The sequence below is a fragment of the Panthera tigris genome, chromosome D1, assembly GCF_018350195.1.
Source record: "Panthera tigris isolate Pti1 chromosome D1, P.tigris_Pti1_mat1.1, whole genome shotgun sequence".
In the NCBI taxonomy this organism is placed as follows: Eukaryota; Metazoa; Chordata; class Mammalia; order Carnivora; family Felidae; genus Panthera; species Panthera tigris.
Window position 1 is genome coordinate 18,159,574 of NC_056669.1, and position 27,851 is coordinate 18,187,424.

General features: G+C 50.7%; 1 protein-coding gene across 3 annotated transcripts in view; it reads left to right on the top strand.

The window, feature by feature from the left end:
• GRIK4 (glutamate ionotropic receptor kainate type subunit 4) overlaps positions 1-27,851 on the top strand; it is a 352,218-nt gene that overhangs the window by 284,147 nt on the left and 40,220 nt on the right. For all 3 annotated transcript variants that reach the window (XM_042957687.1, XM_042957686.1, XM_007072913.2), the window contains one exon: positions 22,843-22,956. In XM_042957687.1, the coding sequence (XP_042813621.1) occupies positions 22,843-22,956 (114 nt within the window). The remainder of the gene's footprint in view (positions 1-22,842; positions 22,957-27,851) is intronic.

Genomic DNA, 27,851 nt, shown 5'->3' on the forward strand with positions numbered 1-27,851 from the left:
ACACCAAGATACGTACTGAGCAGCATGAGTGGTTCTGTGTGGCTGAAGTCAGACATGGGAAGGAGCAGAGGAGAGTAGGGCTGTAGACAGGGGCCCGTTGTGATAGGACTCGTGTGTTTGGATATTTAAACTCTGTCCGGGAGGCTAACGGGGAGCTGTTGAAGAGCAAGATGGTCTGTTTTGTTGGAAGAAGGGAGCGGCATTATTGGCTCTGGCTTGGTCGCCAAGGTTCCTCTGGCAGGAGAGAGGGGAATGGACTGGATTTGGGGAGACCAGATGCAGGCGTATTCACTAGACAGCTGTCCCAGGATCAGGTGGATGGGATGGGCCTCGAGTCAAGGCAGTGGCAGTGAAGGTGCCCAGAAAAAGATGGCGACATGTGGGGATCTCACCATTTAATTCTAGGGCCCATTGAGTGGGGTGAGCGTCCCTTTTGTGTAAGCCTTTAAGTGTGGGTTTGGGCACCTGCCTCTCAGGGAAAGAGGGATGGCTGTTTGACTCTGGGAATGGCCCTTTCTAGAAGAGCATCGTGAGGGATGCAGGTCAAGTCGCAGTGCTGGCCTGCGACTCCCCGAGACCCGGACGGGAGAAAATCCGTCCTGTCTGGCTCATTATTCACAGACCATTGTCCTTGAGAAGAAAGGGGCCAGAGCCCTGGACTGCATGTTGGGCCACGGCCGCCTCCGCCCTCCCTCTCAGCAGTCCCTGCCTTTACACGACTCTGTCTCATTTCTAGTTCTCAAAGCTTCTGTTCTGCCACGCACCTCCTTTTACCTACCCGATAAAAAGCCAATAAAAGCAGTGTTGAGACTGCAGCCACACTCCCATTCTTCACCAATACAGCTGGGCTGTCCCGTCTACCTCTGGGGACTGCTTCCCTCTCCCCATCCAGAGGCGACCTGCGCGCACCCCGCAAGATTGGGATGAGCCCCCAGATCCACCAGAGGGTTCTGCTAAGGCCTTCAGGTTTGTTTTTTTTTTCTTCCTCTTACTTCCCTTGGCTTTGTGGTGAATCAGGATGGGGGTCTCCTGTGCTCCAGACATTTGGTCACGTCTCTCCTGAGTTCCAAGCTGAGCCCCCAGGAAAGCACGTAGGAGGAGAGGGGGCTGATCACTCCTGACAAGGGCCAGGCACTTTATAGGAACTCCATGCGTGGCATTTCATCTAACCCTCATATGACCCGAGAGGCAGGAATTCTTGTTCCAGCGTGCACAGATGAGGATATGGAGGCTCAGAGTTGAGTGATTAACGCAAGCGCAGATACACCCCGGGTGGCCAGAGCCCGGACTCCTGCCCCCTCCAGACCCCAATCTTGCGCTCTCCTCACTGCGCTGCAAAGAGCACATGTGAACTGCTGACTGGCACACAGAACGCTTGCGGCCGAACCTTCCCGATCTGCTGGAACAACGGGGAGGAAGGAATAGGCTGCAGGTGGCTCTGAGTGGCCAGCTTAAGAGGGATACCCGGATGACACTTCTGTCCTCCCTGCCGTTAATCCTGGGGGTGGGGGCTTTTGTAACTGCTTCCTTCTTAGAGGCTAAGAAGGCACAGCCCCCGAGAAGCCAACACCTGAAAGTGCTCGGATTTGAACCCAGGTTCCTTCCCTCTAGGAGCCCTCCAGCTAGAAGGGCAGGCAGACAAGCAGAAATTTCTAGAACACAGCAAAGCATTAAGAAACAGTTCCTTCGAATCCTACGGAACGAGGCGCCATACAATAAGCGTTCTTTGCATAAACTTAGGTCACCCATCAGCGAGTTTATGTCAATGCAGATGTCAACCCAAGGCTTAGAAAATCAGGCTATCAATTGAATAATCAATCAGCAGAAGGTAATTTAACACATACTATGTGTAGGTCACTGTGCCCTTTTACCCTCGGTGGGGGTAAGAGGACAGATCAGATTTGGTTCTGCCTTTGAAAGGTTACAGACGAGGTGGTGTGGAGGTAGGGGGAGTACAGACCCATCAGAGAAATGTTTGCTCCGGTGTGGCCACGACGGATGTGAGTTCAGCCCTGAGCAAGGCGGGGCCAAGTAAGGGCATTGTGCATCACCTGTGAAGGTACACAACCTCAATCCTTATCTCCCTTAGAGTGGCCTTGTAGAGTGTGAGGTCCAGAGAAGGTCGGCCCAGATTCAGGAAAAGACCTCGACAGGAATTGACATGGGACTCTCGGGGGGATTGGGCTTCAGTCGTGTTCAGAGTTATATCAGCAGCTTCAGACTGGGAATTCCTCCAAACCCCATGGGTGTCCAGAAGCAGGCTGGGAAATTGTCAGAGGCTTACTTCTTGGGAATTATTTCCTCCTTCCCCACTGAGTGCCAGCTGTTAAGGGGAGCGAGGGGTCTGCAAAAGAAATGGAAATGTATTAATTAAGGCATCTGAAAGCCTTCTAAGAGATTGGCTTGCTGTTCAACAGAAGAGACAGGCAGTAAGGAATTGATGTGGGGCAGGGGTGGGGAAGGAAGCTATAGAAAATGGTATGTTAGTATCTTCTAAGGGTACTCTGGTCCTGATTGCCCACCCCATATGGCAGAGGTAAGATGTTATCTGCAGGCTCGTTCATATTCTGGGCTCTAAGAGCTCTTTCTCGAACTCCAGTTCAACACCTGGGCACTTAACCTCTGTCTCAGTCCCCAAAGTACGTTCTTGTTCACCACCTAGTTTTAGCAATTCGGCCCCTGATTATTCCTCAAGCCTGAGTCTAACCCTGGTCCTTGGGCTCCCTTTCTCCACAGGAGTAAGGATCCTACCCCTGCACCTGAGGCCAGAGCCCTAACTAACCCTGCTGATGTATTTCCCATCCTCAGCCAATATTACCTGCCCGTGGGTACATTGATTCAACATCAGTTGTGGATTCAGGTAGATAAGACACGGTTCTTACTTGCCCTGAACTCACATGCTATATACATAGAACCTCCAAATACAGTTGTACAGGTAGTATATTGTATAAGGAGTGAACAGGGCCTGAAACCTAACACTCGCACTGCTCACCAAGCATGTGCAGTGGTGGGGGCATGGATCCACCTGTAGATTCTCTTCCTACAGAGAAGCCTTTAGTTTGCCAAACCATGTGCCCACTACGCCTGCTGAGAGGATCAATTTTTTATAAGTCATACAATGGCCCCAGCTATACTTGGAATGAGGTCCAATGTATAAAAATAATGAGACCATAGTATGTGATGTACGCAAAATGGAATCATACAAAACTTTGTGGGAACACAGAGGAAAAAGGAAACTGTTCGTCTCCAGGAAGCCAGGCAGAACTTTCGAACAGAGCTAATGATAATAATAGCTATTGTTTGTTGACTACCTACTACCTGTCAGACATTTATCATACATCATTTCCTCTCCAACAACAATCTTAAAAGATGACTATTATGATTCACATTTTATAATGAAGACGCTGAGGTTAACCCCAGCTTAACGGAGAGGCTAATTCAAGGTCACACGGCTAACAAGGGATTGATCTGGAATTCAAAGCCAAGCCTGGCTGACATCAAAGTCCACAGCCCTTCTAACACACTATGATGCCTGAAAGGCAGGTACAGTCAAGTTGGACCTTGATGGACAAGTAGGAAGTGGACAAGCTCCAGGGGGGAAAGAGTTGCAGGCCGGGAACTGTGTGGGCAGACGCAGAGTCTGAAATATTTGACAGCCTTAAGGAACGTGAGTAGTGCGATGTAGGCTCATTACAGGTTGAAGGGAGGTCAGTAGCTTGAGGTGATGCTGGAAAGGCATGGCTAGGCCAGGTGGTGAGGATCACTGTAAGCAGTTTGGGCTTGATTTTATTTTTTTAAGATTTTTTTTTTTTTGAGAGGTGGGGAAGGGGCAGAGAGAGAGGGAGTACAGAGGATCTCCTGTCTGCACAGAGCCTGATGCGAGGCTCGAACCCATGAACTCTGAGACCATGACCCGAGCCCAAGTTGGGTGCTTAACCAACTGAGCCACCCAGGTGCCGCAGGAGTTTGGGCTCGATTTTAAAGATTTAAAAGATAGTAGGGAGTTTCTGGGTTGTTTGTTTGTTTGTTTGTTTGTTTGTTTGTTTGTTTTTTAAGCAGAGGACTGACCTGAGTAGGTCCTTGGTGTAGAAACAGACCCCAAGGAAGTGGTTCTCAAATTGTGTACCTTGAACCAGCAGCATCAGCATCATCCGGGACTTGTGCAGAATCCAAACTCGGGGGCCCCATCCCGACCTACTGAATCAGAAACTCTGGAGTGGGGCCCAGCAGTTTGCATTTTAACAGGTTTTTCAGGTGGTTGTGATGCACGTTCAAGTTCGAGAGCACTGGTTGGTGCCCGTGATCTCCAGTTCGGGAACCGCTGGTGCCTATGCCTCTCGACTTTGAGAACCGCTGGTGCCCGTGCAGTTCAGTAGATGGATAGAGTGGGAAGGAACTGGAAGCAAGGAGACCAGTGCAGAGACTACTGAATAATTCAAATGAAGACTTGAATGATGGCAGCAGCAGTGAGAGTCGAGTTGCGGTAATGGATTAAGCAGGCATTGCAGAAGTAAAATGGATGGGGCTTGGTTATTGAATGGGGAGAGAGCAAGGGAGGGAGGGCAAGGGCAGACTCCGGGCTGACTCCTGCTCTCTGTTTTGGATGACAGGTGGCTGGTAAAGTCATGAACTGAGAAATAGTACATAGAAAAAGAGTAGCTTTAGGAGACGAAGACATACACGGAGTACATGACATGGGTCTGAAGTGCCAGCAGGACTCTGAGGGCGAGAAGGACAGGAGGTCGTGGGTGAGGGAGGCCAGCGGGAGGGCAGAGCTGGGCCTGCTCTCCAGTTGGGAGTCATCAGGATACACGCGGTGCAGAAATGGAAGGAGTGGCCGTGCTCACCCCTGTCCCCACACCCCTTTCCTGCCCCCTGGGCCACCTGTGCAGATCTCTGCTCCTTCCAGATGAAAGCTGTGAGGGCAAGTCACCCGGCGTTTCTGACCCCCGGGTCTTCATTCTCCAAGTGGAAATAATGGCAGCCACCTCCGGGTTAGAAATCAGTGAACTACAGTCTCCATAGTGTGCCTGTCATGTGGTAACTCGCAGGGAGTGCGAGCCCTCTCCTGTCCCTGTCGCCTGTTACCCCTCTCTCTCTGCAGGAGGCTGTCCTTGTACTTCGTCTCTGGGCCTAAAGCTCAGGTCCTCAGCCTCCCTGCCATCCATCCCCCTCTACACACACACACACACACACACACACACTCAGGGATGTGCACCTGCTCCCTTGAGATGTAGGCACCCAGGGCTGGTCCTTCCCTCTCCCAGGCTGACCTGGGTTGATTCCTCTTTGCCACGCCATGCCTGGACACTACCTAAGTTTACCAGATCAACAGAGCAAGCAGCCCATAACCAGTCCTGCTCTCACAGTGGGGAGGTCCAGCAGCTTTCCAGATGCTACATGCAATAGTGGTGGCCTGCTGTACTGTTCTGAGCCCCCTCTTTTCTTGCCCTTTTCTTGTGGGAAAGGGGGGCACAAGGAGCAGAAATTGGAGGGAAGGTTCTCCGGGCCATCTCTTGGGGGAAGAGGCACCTGTGTTAGGTGACAAGGTGCTAGGCAGTCCACATGTCCTCTTAGGCTTAGAGAAAAATACCTTGAGTTGCAAGTCAAGGTCTGTCCCTGAATCGTAAATTAGCAGCTGAATCTTCCTGGGCTACTGTTGCTCACATGTTAAATGAGCGTATCTCTTCCCCCTGTGCCCTGTTTTGCATCAGCCACAATTTCACCAATATCCCTAGGATCTGAAGGACTGATCAAGAGCCCCCAGGGCCCTGTATCTCCTGTCACTTGGCTCTCGCTCTCTCTGCTGCATCACTACTGGCCTTGCCTTGGTTCCTTGGACACAGCATGCTTCATGCCAACATACAACCCGTACATTTGCTCTTCGTTCTACCAAAAATCTGTTTTCCCCAAGTCTCCAATCTACTATTTCCCTCTCATTATTTAGGTCTAAACCAGGTGTCACCTCCTCCAAGATACATTCTTTCTCTGCCACCCTAAGGAACCCTCATCTTTTCTCTTAGTTACATTCTACCACATTACCTTGTTGTATTATCTTCAAAGAGATCATCACCATCTGAAATCCTCTTGCTTATAATGGGACTATTTGATTCTTGTGCATCTCCCTTCACTAGAATGTGAGTTCTCTGAGATCAGGGACTACATCTGTCTTATTCGTGTACTGGTAGCACCTGGAATAGGCCCAGCATACACTAGCACTCAGCAATTATGGGATGGATGGATGGATGGATGGATGGATGGATGGATGGATGGATGGATGAGTGGGTGGGTGGATGAGTGGGTGGGTGGATGAGTGGGTGGGTGGATGGGTAGATGGATGAGTGGATGGTTGGGTGGGTGGGTGGATGGATGGACGGATGGACAGATGGATGAGTGGATGGATGGGTGGGTGGATGGATGGATGGACAGAGGGATAGATGGATGGACGGATGGATAGATGGATGGATGGGATGCTGTGAAGGCAGGTGCAAAAGAACGGACCATTACACCCCCTGGCCCCAAGAAAGTTCAAGCCTGGACAGAACAGCCCGATGCTAAGAACCAGGTACAAGTTTTCAGATGATCCCTTTGACTAGCAACAGGGAAAGCACACAATTGGCCTAGATATGCTGGTGCGTTCAGCAGGTTGGTGCTGTAGGAGTTGATGTCTTCTCTGGGGCTGCCCTTTCGCAGCAGCCATCGGGCCTACACAGGCTTCCTATAAATCTCTGCCTTCCCCCACAACGCACAGCTGGGCCTCCAGCTCACCCCCCTGCATAAGCAACCTCACCCCTCTTTCCTCTCGCCAAGGTATAAGGATGTCCAGGGCTGGCCGTCTGGCTTTAAATTGACCACCACCCCCCGACCCCCGTCTCCTAATTTGTTCCCCGAATCACAGCTCACCTCTGTCCTCTCTTGAATCTTCAGTTAGCCTAACTGGGTATCCTCTCAGCCCCCATCACATACATTCATCTTCCAACTGCCCTTGGAGTAAACCTTGTCCCGTTGTACTTGCTGGCTTTGTTTCCTGAGTCTGTGTGTTGAGGGGTAGCAGTGGCCTGAGCATCATGGAACAGGCTCCCGGATCACCTGCCCGGACGTCTGAGTCACCTCACCTGAGACTCATGTGCCGTGCTCAAGCCCCTGTGGCTCCCTGTGCTGACCTTCCGCCTGTCCCTTGGCTGGAAAGTACTCTAAAGATAATTAACGGGCGCTTTTGACCGAGCACTCACTGCGTACTAACAATCGCTTTGCAAATATTATCTCATCTAATCGTTAAAGAACCTTACAAGGCAATGTCTTCTTACCCCCGTCTTGTAGATCCGCAAACAGGCCCTGAGGTGAACTCATCCAAGCCACGTGGTGGCTGCAAAGTGGCGGACTCCAAGCTCAGATGGGTCCACGGTGTGTTCTTTTAATTACCACACAGAGCCGCCCCGAACACATACCAGGCTTGGCTTACCTAGCGGTACCTCAGTCATCAGGTCCTGCTGCTGTGGCTCCCTGCCCTGCCCCAGCAGGCAGGCCCCGCTCATCTCTTGTCTCCCTGTGAATAAATAGGCCTGCTTCAAAGAATCTGAATGTGACAGCTCCCTCTGTCCTCTGGCCATCTCTCACTCACAGAAATGAATTTGCACCAGAAGGTCTTGTGGTGTTCAACTTGCTTGTTGCCATGGCTTGGCCTCCCCGTCTCACAGTTCTCGGCCAGAATCGTTATATGCTTTGAGGGGCTTATTCACAGGCTATTTTTCTTGCCATCCCATAGCTTGTCAGGAGCAGCTGACATCCCGCCATTTGTCAGCATGAGAACCAGGCCTGTCTTGGTCGTGCCAATGGTGGTGTTTTGGCAGCTCTCGAAGCAGCCGGGAGCCCTGTTCTGCTCCACCCTTTCTAGAACCTATGGAATGATTCCTTATCTTCTGCAGCCCTCAGATATGCTCCCCTGCTTGGTGACACATTCCTGCTCCAACTGCGTCCACATTTGCAATTGAGGCAACAGAACAAAGGCCCACCTCTTTTAAAATGGCAGCCTGGGGTCCATTCAATGAATTTGGACTGCTCGGAAAGATGCTGTCGACTCTTGCCAAATGGATCCCCTATCCAAATCCGGGAGACACCCTGAGCAGACCCACCACATCCTGGATGGCAGTGGAACAGTGGACTGGGGCCCTGGCTGGCAGCTGGGGAGTGGCGAACAGTGGGGCCACAGGCAAGAGATCAAAACAAGGTGGATGGCGTCAGGTAACAGCACGCGTGTACGTTGGTGTCCGTCGAAAGTGAAGGGGACTCACATAGGAGCAAATCGGGTAGAAGGGCTTAGCCTTCAGAGGACCCACCCCCCCCCCACCCCGCCCCAGGCAGGATGGCGCAGCCCAGAGTAGAGGCCAGGTCCTGGGGGCTTCAAAGAGAACAGACAGAGGATAGAGGCAGGATGCCAGGATCAGAAGAGCGTGACAATGGCAGTGAGCATTTGTTGATCAATGAACATTTCCTCTGCCTCAGGCCCTGTACATTAGCTCATTTTACCCTCACAGCCCAGTGAAATAGAAGCCGTTACCCTTCCTACTTTGCTCATGAGACAACAAGTTAAGAGAGGCTAAGTGAGTTGCCCAAGGTCACACAGCTACCAAGAGGCAGACTTAAACCCGGGGCCCTCTGACAACTCTCTGTCACAAAGCACTACGAGAGCATTGCTGTTGAATCTGTGACAGGCTGAATTTCCCCTCTCCTCTAGGTTTCAAGACCCACCTAGAATGGGAACCACTCAGTGCTGGAGGGTGATTGCAGCTCCCAGCAGGCTTCCCCAGGGGAAAGCCAGGCTTCCCCGGGGCTTTGCCCGGTGTTCATTGGACAAAGAGTTGGCTCGTCCAGAAGTTTCAGTCTGTTCAGCTGTTTGGACCAGACTAGGGAGCTAGACTTTTCTCCATCCAGATGCGAATGCAAATCGCGTTAAAACATCCAGCTGTTCCTTCCCGTCCTTCTTGCATTAGCCATCACTCAGGCGTTTAAACAGAGATCCACAGTAGTGTCCCTTTCTTGGGTGTGTGAAGTTCCCAGACTGTGGCACAGTTAATGCAGCCGCTGCAGCCCCTGTGGGTTTCGGAGTCAGCAAGGTGCTCAGTGTCAGGCGTGAAGGCAGCCATTCGTTCTTCTACTCGGGCAAATCACTTAACTTTTTGAAAAACATTTTAATTTAAATACACAGATAGAAAAGCACATAAATCTTAAGTGCCAGCTTGATGAATTGTCACCAAGGGGACATACTTATGGAATCACTATCCGGGTCAAGAAATAGCACCATGACCAGCACGCTGAGGGCCCCTTGTCCCACCCCGCCAACACGCCTCCTTTCTCTCTATACACCCCTCCTTCCCAAAGGCAACCATTACCCCCAATTTAATACCACATAACTCTGCTGAGCCTCATTCCCCAGTCTCTAAATTGGCTACTGCTGACCTTGTAGTTGTTGTGGAGCCAAATGCAGCCTTGTGAAAAGCACTTTGAGGATGTTATTATTGGTAGGCACATGAGCCACATGAACAAGGTACGACACCTCTCTGAAGTCGACCAGATGGACTTTGCCACCCAAGAAGGGTGGTCAGAGGTTTATGACGACGTCTCTAGCTCTCTCCTCAAAAAACTACAGGGATCCCTGAGAAAATGCCCTCCCCTCCTGCCCTTTGCAACGGTTTTGACTTGTGCCTATATTGATAAGAGACGAGAACAAAGCTGGGGCTACCCAGTTCTTGGATCTGACTGGTCAGATCACCGCTCACCCTTGCTCGTGCCGTGGGGCAGCTCAGTGGCCAGTCTGAAGCAGAGCTGGGGGCTCCCTCCTGTCCAACAGGACAGTGAGGGCTGAGTGAGACAGTGGAGGGGACTTGTCGGCTTGGAGTAGAGACGGGGGAGGAGGGGAAGCTTCTGTAACTTCAGCAATGCTTCCAACACCTGGTGCTACTTGATTTCATCGCACCGAAACAGACCTAATAACAGGCCTGTGAGTGGCACCATTTTTCATTACAAGACTGACAGGTGGGAAGGGAAATAAAAGAAAGACAGCATCGTGGGCTAGTGGTGCTGTCAGATTCCTCCAGCAGCAGAAGCCACTTGCCTGAGCCTGTCTGAACCTGAACGTGCTCTCACAGCGTAGGCCCGGAACCTTGTAGAGCTGGCGTGGTCAGTGCAAGCCCCCTGCTTATGAAGTCGGGGCTGCGAGTTTGATCCCCCCGTGGGCCAGTTAGCGGCGCTCAGTGGCGAGGCCCCACGCTGTGCCCCAGATCCCACCTGGCTTTTTTGGCAGCTGGCGGGAGTGGGAGACGGGCAGAAGTATGAAAACTTGCCAGTAGAGATCTAGTGCCTCTTAACACACGGCCTGCTGATGACTTTATTGTCACGTGGCCTGGGGGATTTATCAGTTTGGGGGAAATGGGGTATTCATAAGGCTGTAGCAAAAAAAAAACACATTACAGGTTCCTGCCTCCTGGAGCTTGCATTCTAGACAATAAACAGCGAAATGAACGCATAAATAAGACAGCTTTGCATTGTAATGTTTGCTGTGAAGAAGACACAACAGGACAATAAGACAGAGCGTCAGAGAGAGGGGTCCGTTAGATGGGCACACGAGGAAAACCACTTGGAGATCTGGACGGTGGGAAGGAGCCAGCCTAGCCAAGGCCAAGGCCAAGGCAGAGCCCTGCAGCCGGAGAAGAGCGTAGATGTGCAGATGCAAATGAACTTGCCCTGTCGGAGGAGCAAGACGAAGGCCAGCATGGCCGGAGTGTGGTGAGTAGGCTGCGGGCCCTGACGCCCGTGGGCCGTGGTCAACGATTACAGCTGACCCTTGATCGACTTGGGTTTGAGTGGCCTGGATCCACTTAGACACAGATTTATTTTCTATACGTACAGTACAGTAGTGTAATACAGTACGACGTATTTTCTGAATAGCATTTTCTTTTCTCTACTCGCTTCATTGTGAGAATATGATATTTAATGCATATGACCTACAAAATACGAATTAATCGACTGTTATCGGTTAGGCTTCTGGTCAACAGTAGGCTATTAGTAGTTAAGTTTTGGGTGAGCCAGACGTTTTACGTAGATTTTCGACTGGGCGGGGGGGTCAGCGCCCCTCCCCCTGCATTGTTCAAGGATCAGCCTGTACTGTTTGTAAGCTGAGAAGTTTCTATGGGTTCTTTGCCTGCCCGCCCAAGGGTCTGAGGATAGATAGCATCAGGAGAGTCCATAAACTTAGAAGAGGAAAATTTACATCTATTTGGTTTCTAAATTTAAACTGAAATGTGTTATTTCTTTTAATTACGAATGTGGGCAACAAAGCATACTGATATGAACCATACCTGTGACTTTGTCACCAGTCGTGTCAGTATAGTGCTGGTCTTAGACCTACCTGTAGCTACAAGGTCACTGTAACACAAAGATGTAAAAATATTTTACAACTGGATTTCTTTTTTTCTCCCCCCCAGTGCTTATTTATTTTTGAGAGACAGTGCGCAAGCAAGGGAGGGGCAGACAGAGAGAAAGAGGGGGAGACACAGAATCTGAAGCAGACTCCATCCAGGCTCCAAGCTGTCAGCACGGAGCCCGATGCAGGGCTCGAACCCACGAACCGTGAGATCATGACCTAAGCCAAAGTCACACGCTAAAGTGACTGAGCCACCCAGACAGCCTGACAACTGTATTTCTGTGTAATACAGTTATGCAATACAGTAAATAGAATAATCATTTTTTAATTTTTTTTTAATTTTATTTATTTTTGAGAGAAAGAGACTGAGTGCTAATGGGGGAGGGGCAGAGAAAGAGGGGGGACACAGAAGTCAAAGCAGGCTCCAGGCTCCAAGCTACCAGCACAGAGCCGGACGTGAGGCTCGAACCCACAAACCGTGAGATCATGACCTGAGCCGAAGTCGGACGCCTAACCGACTGAGCCACCCAGGCAGAATAATCATTTTTAAACATTTCTAAAGAAGGGGTTCACAGACCTCACCAGAGTGCTGAAAGGGGCCACAGGCATAAAAAAGATTAAGTCAATACAGACTAGAACAGCATAATCTGCTTTCGTTTTTCAAGAGACCCTTGAAAAACTACATTTGGAAGAGGAGAGAGGAAGAGGCAGGACCGCACCTGAGCTCCGTTTACATAGGTTATTACATTTAATCCTCACAGCAAACATAAAAGACATTATTTCACCCATTTTAGAGAGGAGGAGACTGAAGCCCGGACTGGAGGTAATTTGCTCAGCTGGCGAATGGCAGGGCTGGGATTTAAACAGACATCTGTCTCTCCCCAAAAGGCAAGAAGGCCCATGGCCCGTGAACGGGAGACTATGACAAGAGGTCAAAGGTCAACATTTGCTCAGACCCTCCGGTGCTCCACCACTTCACCGGTGGCTGACCTGCCAACCCCTTCTTACCTTCAGCCTGGTTCTTAACTGAAATCTGCCCGCACAGGCCAATAATACAGCCCTGAGCTGAGCCAACTAAATATTTCATGGGGATTTTAATTTAACTCTAAAGAAATTCATCCAACCCTGAGAGCAGACTGTCACCTCGAGAAATAGCACCGGGGAGCCCTCGGACCTGCGAATGACATCGCCGCTTCCCCAGGAATACTAACGCTGCTCTGGCCCTCTGCGCCCCGAGCATTACTGAGGACGGACCCAGCCCAGTGAGCACGGATAAATCCCACACATTTGGGCTCAGACCGGTTCGCGAAAGCTCTGATCAGAGCCTCCCCCTCGATAGGGGCGGGCAGCCTCGGGGGCCCGGGTGCTGGCTGGTCGGTGCGTGCGGGCGTGCGTGCTAACTGGGTGCTCTTGTCTTTGCCCTTACCCCTGTTCCCATGTCCTGAAAGCAGAAGGGGTGGGGCTGGCATCCAGTGTCCCCAGTGGACGAGGACGCCGGACGTCGTGCAGATGGCATGTGAGCCCTGAGAGTGAGTTCATGCTCGGCCCCAGTGCCCACGGGGAGGAGGGGGAAGACAGCCTGCCTCCTGTGGCAGGAGAGCAGATGTGCGCCCTTCTCAGGCATGTTATTAGGAAGGCCTAAATGATGACTTCTGCAGAAGCTCGCGCCAGGAGTGGGAGTGAGCTTCCCCCGTCTCCTTCAGAATCCACTGCCGCTCTGCCTGGTGACCTCAGTGAGTCATGGCAGGTCCCTGGGCATCTCACTAGGCGGGGGGTGGCGGGGAGGGGGGGTGGAGGAAGACACCCAGCAGGTAAATCGATCAAAAGACAGGAAGTAAGCAGATAATCTAATTTCAAATGGGCTGAGCTGCAGATGTTAATCTGTTCCACTGCACAGCAGGGACTGAGGGCCGGCCAGAGTCTAGAAACTGGCTCCATGGAGCCAGTCCTTCCTCTTCTCTCCGGCCACCGGGCGCGGCGAGGACGTGACTGTCCTCACCATCCCTAGACTTTCCTGGGGGGAGAACGAACACCTCTCCCCTGACAGCCGCCTGTAAGCACAGAACCTGGGCAAGCTCTCTCCTGAGCGGGCTTACGGGGGGACTGGGCCTGGGAGGGTATAAGGGGAAAAGGGAGCCCTCTGGCCGGGATCCAAGGCCCCCGAGTCTGCCGTAGGCTGGAGGATGAGGATTGTATCTGACCGATCCGGGTCATGACCTGAATCTGGTTGTAACATTCTGACTTCCTGATAAAATCCCCCCTGCTTACAGGCACGTGTCAGACATCTGCCTGATTCTGCTGTCAGCATGAAGGGACTCGAGGGCAGGCCACGTTTGGTGGCTTGTCCTCCCGTGTCCTGCACCGTGGGCCGTCCTGGTTGTTCATTAGGGACTCGCCGTGTGCCCACTTTGGGAAAATCACTGTGCCCAGTGCAGCCATCAGAAAGCCACATAAATGGTCCTAATACTCCATATGGGTCTGAAGCTCACTTTCTCCTTGTCCTAGCTCTGTGTACTTGAGCAAATTACTAACCTCTCTGAGCCTCGGTTTCTCTGTAAAATGAGACCAATGGCAACTTTGAAATGCTATATGCATTAAATATTTTAAAATCCTTGTCCCTGCTTCTTATAATCCAATGAGGAGCTAAGATATGAATGTCTACAACGACACTAAGAATAATTAGAAGGGCTAATATCTTCTGAGTTATTCTGTGCCAGGCAGAGCCTTTGCACGGGTTCCTCATTTAATTCCCACAGAGGCCCCATGAAGGTAGGAACTGCTGTTATGCCCACTTGATGGAAGAAGAAACTGAGGCACAGAGAAGGTAAGTCCTTTCCCAAGGTCGCACAGCTAGTAAGTACAGAGTTCGAGTACGAGCCCTGGCCCCCTGTTCGAATCCAGGGCATTATATGGCCTATGCCACGTGAGTGGTATAAGCAGTGTCTTATCACCTTTGGTGATATGAGGACGGGCTCATTCCTGGGGAGGCCATAGAAGTTTTTGCAGAGGAGGTCAGCTGTGAATGGGCCTTGGAGGGTAGGTGGCGATGTGGGTTGGACATTCTAGGTGGAGGAAGCAACGCCTTGGGAGCCACTGCTGTCAGGAAGTACAAGGTGTTTGGAGTCAGCCGAGCCAGACTGGTGCAGGGTGGGGGAGCCCAAGGGGTCCTGGGAAGTGAGGCTGAAGTCACAGGAGTTCATGAGGGCGGACTTCAGGGGAGTGAGGATCGTGGATAATTTTTTAAGAGGGAGGAAGGGTAGAGTTGTCGTGGTGTCAAAGTTCATCTTTGTAGAAAAAGAATATTAATAGCCACTACGTATTGAGCCTCTGTATATGCCGGGCCCCGTGCTTTGCGCGTTACGTGTCATTTGTCCTCACAACAGCCCCGAGCTGGTGATTATCGTCTCCATTTACAGAAGCGAGAAGTGAGTTTGGAGGGGATGTAAAACCTACCCACTGTCACAGTCGGGGACTGGCAGGGCTGGAACGTGAGCCCGATTTGGCCTGGTGCCGGTGATGCGTGGCAATGGAGTCAGAGACGTGGAGGGAGGGCTGTGTGTCCTTGACATTGACCTCATTCAGGAGGGCCGGGCAAGGGGCTGAGAAGAATGGCTGGCTAGGAGGTTCAGCAGGATAAGGGCTGGAAAGCATCTCTGGGACGTGGTACCATGTCCAGCTGGCTGATGTTGATGGAGTGGGGGCATGGACATCAGGTTGCCCTGTGTGGAGTGCAACAAAGGGCAAACAAGCGGGGCGCCTGGGTGGTTCAGTCCGTTAAGCGTCCGACTTCGGCTCAGGTCATGATCTCGCACTCCTCGAGTTCGAGCCCCACGTCGGGCTCTGTGCTGACAGCTCAGACCCTGGAGCCCGCTTTGGATTCTGTGTCTCCCTCTGTCTCTGCCCCTCCCCCACGCATGCTCGGCCTCTCTCTGGTTCTCAAAAATAAATAAATGTTAAAAAAAATTTTTTTAAATAGCGAACATGGGAAAATAATAATGAGGATGGTCCTTTCTTGCCTCTCTTTAATCTTTTTTCTTCACTAGAGCCAATTGAATTTGGTGCAGGTTCACGATACAGCCTCTGAAATGAAACTGGCCAGGTTGGAATCCCGGCTCTGCCTTTTATTTGCTGTGCAACCTTGGGCAAGTTCCCTAACCTCTCTATGCCTCACTGTGCCCTGTAAAATGGGGATAATAATAGTAACTTACCTCCTAGGGGTTTTGTGAGCAGTAAGTGAGATGACACACATACTGTGCTCGGTCCAGCTCCTGACACACAGGAAGGGCTATAGGTGTTAGCGAGGTTAGTATTCCAAACTGTATCTTGTAGGCCATCCACTGCTTAAAATACTCAGGGCCATCCAAGTGCTTTTCAAGCTGTCGCCTCTTCTGCCTGCCTCTCCAGCCTCATCTTATAGCAGGCTCCTCAGTCCTGTGTTCTCCAGCCACTCTGGCTTTCTTCCAATCTCTGGAATGCACCAAGTACCTTTCTGCCTCGGGGCCTTGGCACATGCTGTCCTTCCACTGGGCGTGCTCACCCCAGGCCTTCTCACAGGTAGCTCCTATTCAGGCAACTGCATCTCCTCTGGGGGAAGCCCCCATAGACCTCCCAGACTCTATCCACCCCCTCTTGTACCTTCTCATGGTGTCTTATATGACCCTTTTATAAAACCTGTTGCAGCTGTCACTTTACAAATAGTTCGACTGTCTCACGACTGTCCACCTCCCCTCCGGACTGCCAGCCCTCTGCTGCACGGGGCCACGCCTGTATCTCAGCACCTTGCACGCTGCCCACAGCAAGGTGGAGAGTCCGTAAAGAGGGGTGAGGGAATGCTGAGCGTTGCAGAGGAGGAGGGGACAGTGGGGGCTGTGCAGGCTGTCGCTGCCTACCCCGAGAGCCCACACTCAAGGGGGGGAACCTGGGACACAGCGCCTGCTCAGTGGCCCCATATCATCCTCAGCCAGGGCCTAATGTGTGTTAGTTATCCTTCCCTGGCAAGCCTCCCTGATGGACTTGGACGGAGCTCCTCCCTATCTGGGTATTTATATGCGTTATGCCAGCTCCCATCTTGCAGCCTCAGACCGGCCTTGCTTGGAATTCTGTAAGCCTCTTCGATATACAAGGGATCTCCAGACACAATTACCTTGGAGTGAAGGTTTCCAGGAATGCTCAGTACAACCTCATTCTGTGTAGCATTTTCTCATTCCAACTGTAGCCTCCCAAAGCTTTCCAGAGTTAAGTAACACAATTACAGAGTTAAATAAATGGCAGCAAAGAATGGGAGGCACTATGGGGCCTGAGTAGCAGGTGAAATAAGGGATGTGCAGATGTGACTGGCAAAGGGGCGGAAAGGGGCTGGCATGGAAAAACAGCCGGGCCCCCCGCTGCCCAGGGGGCAGGAAACTGAGGACTTGGGGTGGGGAGGGGGACCCGGTAGAAAAAAAAAGCCAGAGAAAAAAGATCTAGAAGCCCATCAGAGATAGCACAGCAGATCTGAGAATTCAAAGGAAGCTGGGGAGGTCATTTCATCTGCTGTCCCCAGAGGAGGATCACATAACAAGGAAGACACTGTGGGAAATGACTGAGTTTGGTTTCCAAGCTGAGTGTCCATTTTTTCCCTGAGTTTTCTAAGCATGGGGACAGCATGAGGCCTCAGAGGGTCCTTAGGTGAATCTTCAGAGACAGGCAGCCACACCAGAGAAGCACGTCCTGTCAGCACAGCTCTGTGCATGTCCCAGGTCACCCGGGAAAGACCACCAGGGGCCAAGTGTCCAGAGGCCTCTGCCCTACCTGGAAGTAGAACAGCCTGGCTGCCCCCAGCACCCCCGCCCAGACGTTCCTACTCATCCCGGGTTAAGATATCTCATCCCGGGTTAAGATATCGTCTCCAGAGGCCCTTGTTGAGATTATCATCCTAAAGGCAAACATTTACCGAGTACTTACTCTGAACCATTCGCTTTCTCAGCAATTCTAGGAGGTAGGCACTGTGATGACCCCCACTTTGCATACGGGCAGACTGGGGCTTAGAGAGGTTCAATGTCTCGCCTAAAGTCACACAGCAAACAAGTGCGTACTAACAGAGTCAGGACAGGTCTGCCCCACACAGAAGGCTGAGTCTTAGCCCTGTGTCAACGGCCACTCCAGACATAGGTCCAGCATCTCTCTGGACTCTCCCAGGCATTGTCCACACTGTATAGCCCGGTAAAATGAGTCCCAGAGAGGCCGAGTTGCTCTGGGCACATGGCCTTCCGCCCTGTCCCACCTCTCTTTAGCTTGGTTCTCTGGGAGGTGGGAGGGGGAGGCTGGGCTGAGGCCACCGGAGGCCATCGGCCAGTGCTGCTGGGGCACTGCTGAGGGGGTGGGAGCGCATGTTGCCCGAAAGAGGGCAGCAGCTCTCTGAAAGAGGAGAAGGACACAGAAGAGTGTTTCGTTCCCTTCGGGCTGTCCGGGATCTGCGGCCATCAGACGCCTTCCCGCCTTCCCGGCGGTAGTGGTGTTCTCAGGGAGGCGCAGGGTGGCGGCAGCAGGTTCAGGCGACCCGGGAGCCCTGCTGGGAACCTGCCGCCTTCTTCCCAGCCAAGCCCCAGCTCCCGGGAGGAGAGCGGCAGCCACACTGGGCCTCCAGGCTTTGATAGCAATGGAGGCAGTTGCATGACCCCTATTAAACTCCACGAGGCAAAGGATAGTCTGTTTTGGAAGTCACCTCCAGGCTGGCTCCAGCCTGCCCTCCCCTTGTAAATTCTACAAACATCCAGGAGATAAAAGAGGGGGATCTCTCAGAGGCAGAACATGAAGCTCTTCAAAGAACACTTTCAATTGAAAATGGGGAGGAGAGTGGGTTTTCGGAGGGAATGTATTTATATGCCCCTGTGTGCCCGCGCATGTGCGCGCGCGCGCACACACACACACACACACACACACACTCAACACCCCAAGATCAGGAACACCATGCTGCATACAGAACTCTCTACCAGTTCTCTTTTGTCAGCCCTCCCTCTCTTCCTCTGGCTCTGGGGGTCCCAGCCTTTGCTGGTTTCCCTGCCCGTGGGACCGCTCCCGGACCTGCTCTCCAGACGGTGGTGCACTTTCCCGACCTCTCTGGATTTCCTTCCCCTGCCTGGGGTCCCTGTCGACTGCTGTTCTTGGCCCGACCTGTCTGGCAGTTTCCTCCTCCGAGCTCATTCTCCCCAACTGCTCCACAGCATCCGATTCTGCCGACCGCCGTCATCTCCTTGAGCAAAAGGAGTCGGTTAAACTAAGCTCCGCCTCTTCTAGCAAAGCGAAATGCCAAGTGTGAGGTCTGGGAGCTGGAAGAAGAGTTTAGAGGGCATTTGGTTGAACCCTTTCATTTTACAGTGGCTACAACTTTGGCCCAGAAAAGAGAATGACTTGCCCACGGGCACCATGAGTTTGTGGCCCAGCTGCAACAAGAGCCGGGTCTTGAGATGTCCTGCCTACTGCTTTTTCCACGGGAGAGCACAGCCCTCCTGCTGTGAGCGGCCAAGAGACCCGGCAGGGCTGGCCTGAGCTATGGGCATGCCCGTACTTCCTTCCTTCCCCCACACTGACAGTTGCTAACAGTTTAACATTCCCACCTCCCTTTGGCTGTCCATTTGGTTTCGTGGCATATCGTCTCATCCAAGATGGCTCTATAGCATAATGTCTTTTTTTTAAGGTTTACTTATTTATTTTGAGAGAGACAGAGACAGCGTGAGTGGGGGAAGGGCAGAGAGAGAGAGAGGAAGAGAGAGAGAGAATCCCAAGCAGGCTCTGTGCTGACAGCGCAGAGCCCGATGCGGGGCTCCAACACAAGGGAGTGTGAGATGGTGACTTAAGCCGAAACCAAGAGTAAGACGCTTAACCGACTGAGCCACCCAGGTGCTCCTGTAGCAGAATGTCTTTTTAACTCAGATGAAATAAAATGCAGGCACATCTTTTGGAATAACCTGACCCTGAGAGGTTGTTGCTGATACTTCAGGATGCACGGAAGCCAGGGTAGACGATTACTATTCTATACTAAGTTGATTAAGTGTAAGAAACAGCCACGAGCACACCTCCGTGGTTTCTTTTAGCTTTTTCCCACCCCACCCCTCCTTTCCTGCCTCCCCTGCCCCCAACTAGTTTGAGAAGCGTCTCTTTGTGAGTGGACAGAAATGCCCTGTCGGAGCCTGGGGCACACACCCCCTCTGGGTATGTGGTAGTTCTGTAAGCACCCAGGAAAGTGTCACTCCTGTGACACCGTCCATTTCCACCTTTCTCTCCATATGGAATTGTTTTTACCATAATGTCATTGTTGGCCAACTTTTATAAACGTGTGCCATGATTTCCAAATTTCAATTCAAAGTTTGCCCTTTTTGGAGGAAAGCTGTGTGAGGAAAAGAAACTTGGGGATAGAGGGGCGCCTAGGTGGCTCGGCAGCTGAGCGTCCGACTTCGGCTCGGGTCATGATCTCACAGTCCGTGGGTTCGAGCCCCGCGTCGGTCTCTGTGCTGAACAGCTCAGAGCCTGGAGCCTGTTTCAGATTCTGTCTCCCTCTCTCTCTGCCCCTCCCCCGCTCATGCTGTGTCTCTCTCTCTCTCAAAAATAAACAAACATCAAAAAATTAAAAACCTTGGGGATAGAGTTGTTACATTTGGTTAATTTGGGGGGTGGATGGAATATGTGCTCTTAAATAACCAGAGGGGGGACCGGAAGCTGTGTACCTTTGCCCGTTTTATGAGTTTTGGTTTTCCTGATCTTTTCTTCAGTTCCTTCAATCCAACCCACTTAACTCGTCTCCTCCGAAGGTTCATGCAGGGCTTGGGCTGCCAATTGGCTGGAAACCCACACTCATGAGTCTGACATCGCACCTGCTGGGCCTTTGTGCTTGGTTGATTTCTGTTGCTGTACACCTGTGCTCTCGAGTGGGCCTCCAGCCAGTGCCGCTGTCATCGGGGGGCTGAGGTTCTGAAAGGCTCCAGCAGCCCTCCAAAGTGTCCCAAATGAAGGTGTTAACAATCTTCTCATCAAACTTCATTTCTTAATCTCAAGGATTGATTCACTTGATAGCAGCAATCAGCGCTCTCTTGGAGAAACGCAGAATGAGCACAATGAGGCATTCACATGTTTATTTTTTATTAAAAATCTCTTACGTCTTCACCCTTGTTTCTTTTATTTAAGCCCGGTCTCACTTTATAAGGCCCTGAGTTTGTTAACCTACGCCAGGATCACGTGGCTGCTCTGGCAGATGGAACACGGACCAGGAGTGGAGACTCAAGGTTGAAATGCAGAAGAGACTGACCTTTGCCAATGGATTTATCCTTCTTGTACACAAATCTCAGATTCCCTTGTGTGCACAATGAGGGCCAGCGTGTTTATCTCTCTATTTTCTTTGCAGTGATTTAGGAAGAATCATATACGTGCGTGTGTGTGTGTGTGTGTGTGTGTGTATATGTGTGCACTCGTTCAGAACAGCCCGGCCTGTTTGTAGATGGTCGGACACTTCCCTTTCTTATTTCTCTCTACCTCTTCTCCATCAGCTGATCCACCAGAATTAGAAGAAGGAGTTAAGCTGAAATGGAAACCAGTGGAGGCCAGTCTGAGATACATGCCCCGGTTATAAAACATGGCTCTTCAATATTTGTGGTAGTCAGGATCACGTGGGCAACTTGTTACAAATACAGATGCTGGTGACCCGCCAGCACAGTCTGATTCAGGGGGTCTGGGATGTGACTCAGAAATTTGCATTTTAAGGGCACCTGGGTGGCTCAGTTGGTTAACTATCTGACTTCAACTCAGGTCATGATCTCACGGTTCGTGAGCTCAACCCCCATGTCAGGCTTTCTGCTGTCAGCACAGAGCCCGCTTCAGATCCTCTGCCCCCTCTCCATCTCTCTCTCAAAAAAAATAAACATTTTAAAAGATCTCTCTGCCCCTCCCTCCCCCTCAAAAATAAATAAACATTAAGAAAATTTAGAAATTCACATTTTTGTAAGGCCTGCAGGTGATTCTGATGCTGGTGGTCAGAGACTAGATGTGGAGAATCCCTGTTAGAGAATTTCTGGGAAGGGTCCTCGCCCTGTCTTCACCTCACATCCTTGGCTTAAGGATGAGGTCAAGGACATCTAGAGACATGAAGCGACTAGGCTAAGTTAGTTGATGAGGGCAGCACGCAGACCAGAAATGTGTACCAGTTCTGGGCTTGTCCCCTCCATACCATGTGCAAAGGGAGCCGACCCAATAGGAAGAAATTGAATTTGCTTTGCCACAGGATGGGTTTCAGTTAGGTTCAAGGAAGGGCTTTGTGGCCAAGAGGAGCATCAAGGAAGCCTATAGCATCTCCTTACCCAGAGGGCTTGAATTCAGGACAGATTGTTATCCAAATTGGGCACCTGAGGTGCAAGTAGAAGCAGAAAGAAAGAAAGAAAGAAAGAAAGAAAGAAAGAAAGAAAGAAAGAAAGAAAGAAAGAAAGAAAGAAAGAAAGAAAGGAAGGAAGGAAGGAAGGAAGGAAGGAAGGAAGGGAAAGAAAGAAAAAAAGGAAGGAAGGAAGAAAGGAAGGAAGAAAAAGGAAGGAAGGAAGAAGAAGGAAGGAAGGAAAGAAAGAAAGGAAGGAAGGAAGAAAAAGAAAAGGAAGGAAGGAAAGAAGGAAGGAAAGAAAGAAAGGAAGGAAGGGAAAGAAAAAAAGAAAGAAAAGAAAGGAAGGAAGGAAGGAAGGAAGGAAGGAAGGAAGGAAGGAAGGAAGGAAGGAAATGTCCTTGGAACAGATTCTGGTGGTTTTGCATGAAGGGCCAGAGACCCTTCTTTTAGTTCTATGGCACCTGCATTTTAACCTTAACAGCAACGTAAGTGGCCAGTGGTCCTGGAGGCCCCGGGTCCAGCCCCAGCTCTGACAAGGACAGACTCTGTGACGTCGGGCCACCAGCTCAATTTGAGCCTCCGTGTCCTCACCATGAAATGAGTGGGGTTGCATTAGATTGTTTCTCATTTCCGTGGTTACATCATTTTTGTTTTTCACTGTAACTGCCTCCCACCACGCGTCCTCTACAACCTGGCAACTCCATCAAGTTCTGTTGACAGAGCAAATTAAGAAGTTGAATTTAAAAACTACTTGATGTTGAGAATCCAGCAACCTATGTGCCAGTTTTCCCTCGCCTAGGGCGTTGCGAGACTATCTCTGAACGGTCTGTAGTGATGCCCCCGGCTTTTTATACTTACTGATGTATTTAGAGGGGTCTGACCTCAAATGACCATAAGTTATAGCTTCAATACCCATGTCCTGTTATGTTCAGGCCTGGGATGTACTGTGACTATCTAGAGTCACTTCCCACACAGAGAAACCAGACTAGAGTGACATCTCCCCAGTAGTGATGACCTCTGGTCACAAGTCCCCATACCTGCATCTAACATGGCCACCCCACTGATGGGCTTTCTCTGTCCCTTTCAGAAAGCAGACCTGGCTGTGGCAGGCCTCACCATTACTGCTGAACGGGAGAAGGTGATTGATTTCTCCAAGCCATTCATGACTCTGGGAATTAGCATTCTTTACCGAGTTCATATGGTAAGAGACTTATTTTATAAGCATTTATGTCATTAAAGTTATTTGCATGCAAACACTGAGTTATATGGTAATAATGAATGACTCACGGAAATATTTAGATTTCAAGACTTAAATGCAAATGAGCTGGGCTATTTTTTCCCCCATCAGCTGCACGGACTTGCAAACAGGAAGAATGGAAAAGTCACACTTGTGGGCTTTCCAGTAAAAATTGCTTCTGCCTCACTGAATAGAGATGACCAAGAGTGATTGCTCATCCCTTGGTGCACAGGGTGTGGGACCACAGAGTGGTCACTCTGCTTCTGCCTAGGGACAGGGTCCCCAGTCCCGATAAGTTATCCCAGCCTTTTCAAGGATCTCACTGACTCCCCGGTGCACCTTGGTTCACGCCAGCATTGCGTCTGGTGAGGGAATGTGGACTCTTTCCTCTCTGGGTTATCCATACTGGTGAATAGATAACATCGCTTATCTCTGGTCTGTCCCCTCTTCTGCGTCCTCGAAAAAAAAAAGAAAAACAAAAGAAAAGAAAGGCTTCTCTGGTTAGGTTGGCTGGCGCGAGTACAGTGAGCGTCTACAGGAGTTTGCGAAAGCACACCAATGGGCAGCGGAGGACGGGCCTTCCAGGGTACCCTGGCTGTACCCCATCCGCAAAGTGGATAGTTACGTTGCCCGTGCAGAGTTGACTTTCCGTAGTTTTCTTACCGAACCAGAAGAAACTTGCTCTCATCCTTTCATCCAAACTGTCCCTAAGCGCACAGCTATTACGTGGATCCCCCCCCAATACTCGAGTCATTATAGGTGTCCAAGGTCACGTTAACATGGTGTCTTCCAGTGTGTTACCTGCCACCACCAAAGCCTGCCCTACAGGGGAGGGATCAAGAGCTCATCCCACGGGCCAGCTGAAGAAGTGACCCTCTGGCTTCTGACTCCTTCCCAGGCCCCAAATCCCAGCCCTGCAGAAAGGGGATTGCCTGTATTCACAGTCCCAGCCTGGGCGCACGGAGCTGGTAGCCGCTACGGCCCATTTCTGCAGGAGGAAAGGTCCCCTCGTCACAGAGCCCATTCAAGCAGCTCGGAAGAGCGCTGTCTCGTGCTGGGCCTCAGCATCCGTCACGATCACGGCCCGTCTTAGGAGAGGAGGCCGATCCTCTGAGAGGGGAGGCAGCATCGAAATCCCAAGCCCTCTAGGCTAAAACAGAAAAAAATGTGAGCAGTTGGTCTCTGTAGACGCTGTCACTGATGTGTGTGTCTTGTGAATTAAGGGGGATTCTGATTCCCCCTCCTCTCTTTCACGACGAAGAGAACTCCGGTTCATGGAGCGCCTCCCATGTGCCAGACACCTGTGATGTTATGGACTCTTGTTATGGGTTGAATTGTATCCCCTCAAAAGACATGTTGAGGTCCTAAGCCCCAGGACCTGTGACTGTGACCTAATTTAGAAACAGGGTCTCTGCAGATACAATCAAGTTAAGATGAGGTCATACTGGATTAGGGTGAGTCCTAATCCAACGAGAGGTGTCTGTATAAAAAGAGAGAAATGAGGACACAGGGGAGAAGACCGTGTGAATTTGGAGACAGGTTGGGATGATGTATCTACAAGCCAAGAAATGCCAAGGACCACCTGAAGCTTCAGGTGACAAGGAGGGAGTCCTCCCCTAACGTCTAAGGGGCGCCTGGGTGGCTCAGTCAGTAGAGCGTCCGACTTCGGCTCAGGTCATGATCTCACAGTTTGTGAGTTCCAGCCCCGCGTCGGGCTCTGGGCTGACAGCTCGGAGCCTGGAGCCTGCTTCACTTCTGTGTCTCCCTCTCTCTCTGCCCCTACCCTGCTTGTGCTCTCTGTCTCTCATAAATGAATAAACGTTTAAAAAAAATTTTTATAAAGCCTTCAGAGGGAGCACGGCCCCACTGACACCTTGATTTTGAACTTCTAGCCTCCAAACTCTGAGACAAGACATTTCTGTTTTTTTTAAGCCACCCAATTTTTGACACTTTGTCATAGCAGGCCCTAGGACACCAGTATACTCGGGTTATTCTTATAATAGTGAAAGAGCAGAGTTCAAACCCAGGAATGGTGTGATTCGAGCTTGCTCTCTCTGTGACACCAGGCTTGCCACCCCCTCATCTGTGTGATCTTTTTTGGATAACGTGTTCTGGAAAGCATTCTTGTGTGCCTTCTCTCATTCGGTCCTTCGGACTGTTCTTTGAGAAGAGAGGGAAGGTATTATAATTCCAAAGTGACAGGTGAGGAAGCTAAAGTCACATTTGGAACTAATACAGGGCTGGGCCTGGAAGCCAAGTCTCCTAATTCTGGGGACAGTGTTCTTGTCACCCTTACACCTGTCACTACTCCCTCAGCTATTGTCCAGCCAGCACAGTCTCTTGAACCCACCCCGATCTTGCTACCGAGCCCTGAGGGAGCATCCCAAAGTAATGGGGACAAAGAAGCTTTCTCCACGCCACATTGCTGTGGCCAGGCTGTACAACTAGGCTCTGGCCTTGATCTCTTGATGAATGCCAAGGATTCTAGAGCCTCGCTCATGACCCGATGGACTGTGTGGGTGAAGGCACCTGACACCAAGTGTTTCCACTCACTGCCCGGGGACATCTGCTGTTAGGCTGCCCTCACCACCCAGGCCACCACTGCCTGGAATATCAGCTCTGGCCAAAACAAAATTCCCATTCACCAACCCTCTGGACACCCTTAATTGGATTGTTGGCCAAGTGTTTCCTACCACCACAAACCCATGACCGTATTAGTTCTTGGGTTGTGAAGTTTTATGTGTCAGCTTGCCTTGGCTGTGATGCCTAGATTTCTGTGAAGATATTTTGTAGAGGTGATTAACCGCTATCATCAGTAGAGGAGATTACCCTTGCTAAGGTGGGTGGGCCTCATCCAATCAGTTGAAGGCCTTAAGCGCAAAAACAGGTTTCCTGAAGCGGAAGGAATTCTGCCTCAAGACTGTCGCTTAGAAATCCTGCCTGAATTTCCAGCCTGCCCTATATATTTGGGCTTAACTGCTCCCACAATGGCATGAACCAATTCCTTAAAGTAAATCTCTTTACACACACACACACACACACACACACACACACACACACACACACACACACACACCCTGTTGGTTCTGTCTCTCTGGAGAACCCTAACTGATACGGTTCCCCTTTCTGTTCAGGACCCCTCCCCTTTTCCAGCCTAGTACGCCACATGGCTGCTCAGATCTGATTTATAACGGGGGGCCGAGCTGGGTAAAAACTGAGTATTGGCGTGAACAGCTTACACTAAGCAGAACTGACAGTTTATGCATTCATTCAACAAATATTTATTGAATGCATTCTGTGTGTGAGGCAGTTTGCTCAGAAAGTACCAAAAAGTCAGCTGGGGAGAGAACAATCCTGAATCAAGGAAACCAGGGGAGACCTGGTGAGAACAAATTGGAGGTGAACTTGGCCGCATCTGAAACATCTGTACCCTGAACTGGCAGGAACAGCGGATGCCGAAGGATAGCCCAGCCGAGTTCACCACAAAAGCCTAGATCTAAAATTACACAGAGAAGCCATCCTTCATAAAATGGTGTTAACAAAATTAAAGTTGAATACTGAGTATTTATTATTTTGTGAATTTTCTCTAATCGATAGTTACCTGTGAACAACTATATGGTAATTTAATTTCACTTATAATCTATTCATGACCTAGAATCTCTATCTATGTCTGAAGTCACCTGAGTCATGAGTGATTATTACCAAAAAGTGAGCATCTGGCGATAGTCGAACCTGTGTGCAAAGGTTAAAATAATTAACCCGGAGTATAAATGCCGGTTTAGAAAATATCGCAGGACCCTCCAAAAATAATAAGGATGGCAGGAATGTCTGTGAAGTCGAAAGGCAATCAGAAATTATTTGGGAATTTCCGGCAATCTGAGATTACCTAGGGTTTTTCTTGAACATGGGATCACCAAGAGGTAATTATGTGGTCCTCTCCTTCTTCTCACTGTTGGGGTATAACGTCTGTTTCTCCCCAGGCATCTCTAGAACCAAAATCAGAAGAATGTTTCGCTCTCTAGACCACCTACTCCCTGCCGCTCAGAGGCCAGCTGAGCATTCTGGCTTTGGCATTTGTTGTTGTTGGTCCCTCCCCCGCTTTTGAACACTCTCTCCATTCCTGGGATCCAGGTCACGGTTTCTTCCTGCTGTTCTGATCGTTGCCTCTCCTGCATTTCTGTGGACCCCTCTTTCTCTGTCTGTCTACCCCATGAATGTCCCTGACCCATTTTCCTTCTCACTCTGACAACTCTCTGCTTGGGTAATCTCACCCACTACCAAATCTGTAAATCTGGCCCTGACCACCCCCCTGAATTCTAGGAGCGTATTTTGAACACACGACTAGATATCACCTAGATGTCTCACGGGCCCCTGGGTGTCTCACGGGCACCTCAAAAACAGTGTCAGAAGCTGTATTCAGTCTAGTTCTGCCTGCTTCTCCTCTGTCCCATCTCAGATCATCGCATCTCCGCCCAGTGAGCTGAGCTGCCCTTCACTTCTCTTACCCCTCCACCTTCACTTGGTCAGCTCACCTCCTAAACAGTTCTCAAGTATGCTGTCCATCCCCCAATGACTCCACCTGGTTCAGGCTCTCTCTGTCTCTAACCTGCTGCTCTCTGTCTCTAACCTGCCATTATGGTGGCTTGTGTTCTCCTTGAGGTTAGAGTGTTTCTTATGCAGTACAGTATCTTCATCAAAGGAGCCCAGGGGCGCCTGGGTGGCTCAGTCAGTTAAGTGTCTGACTTTGGCTCAGGTCATGCTCTCGCGGTCCGTGAGTTCGAGCCCCACGTTGGACTCTGTGCTGACAGCTTAGAGCCTGGAGTCTGCTTCAGATTCTGGGTCTCCCTCTCTCTCTGCCT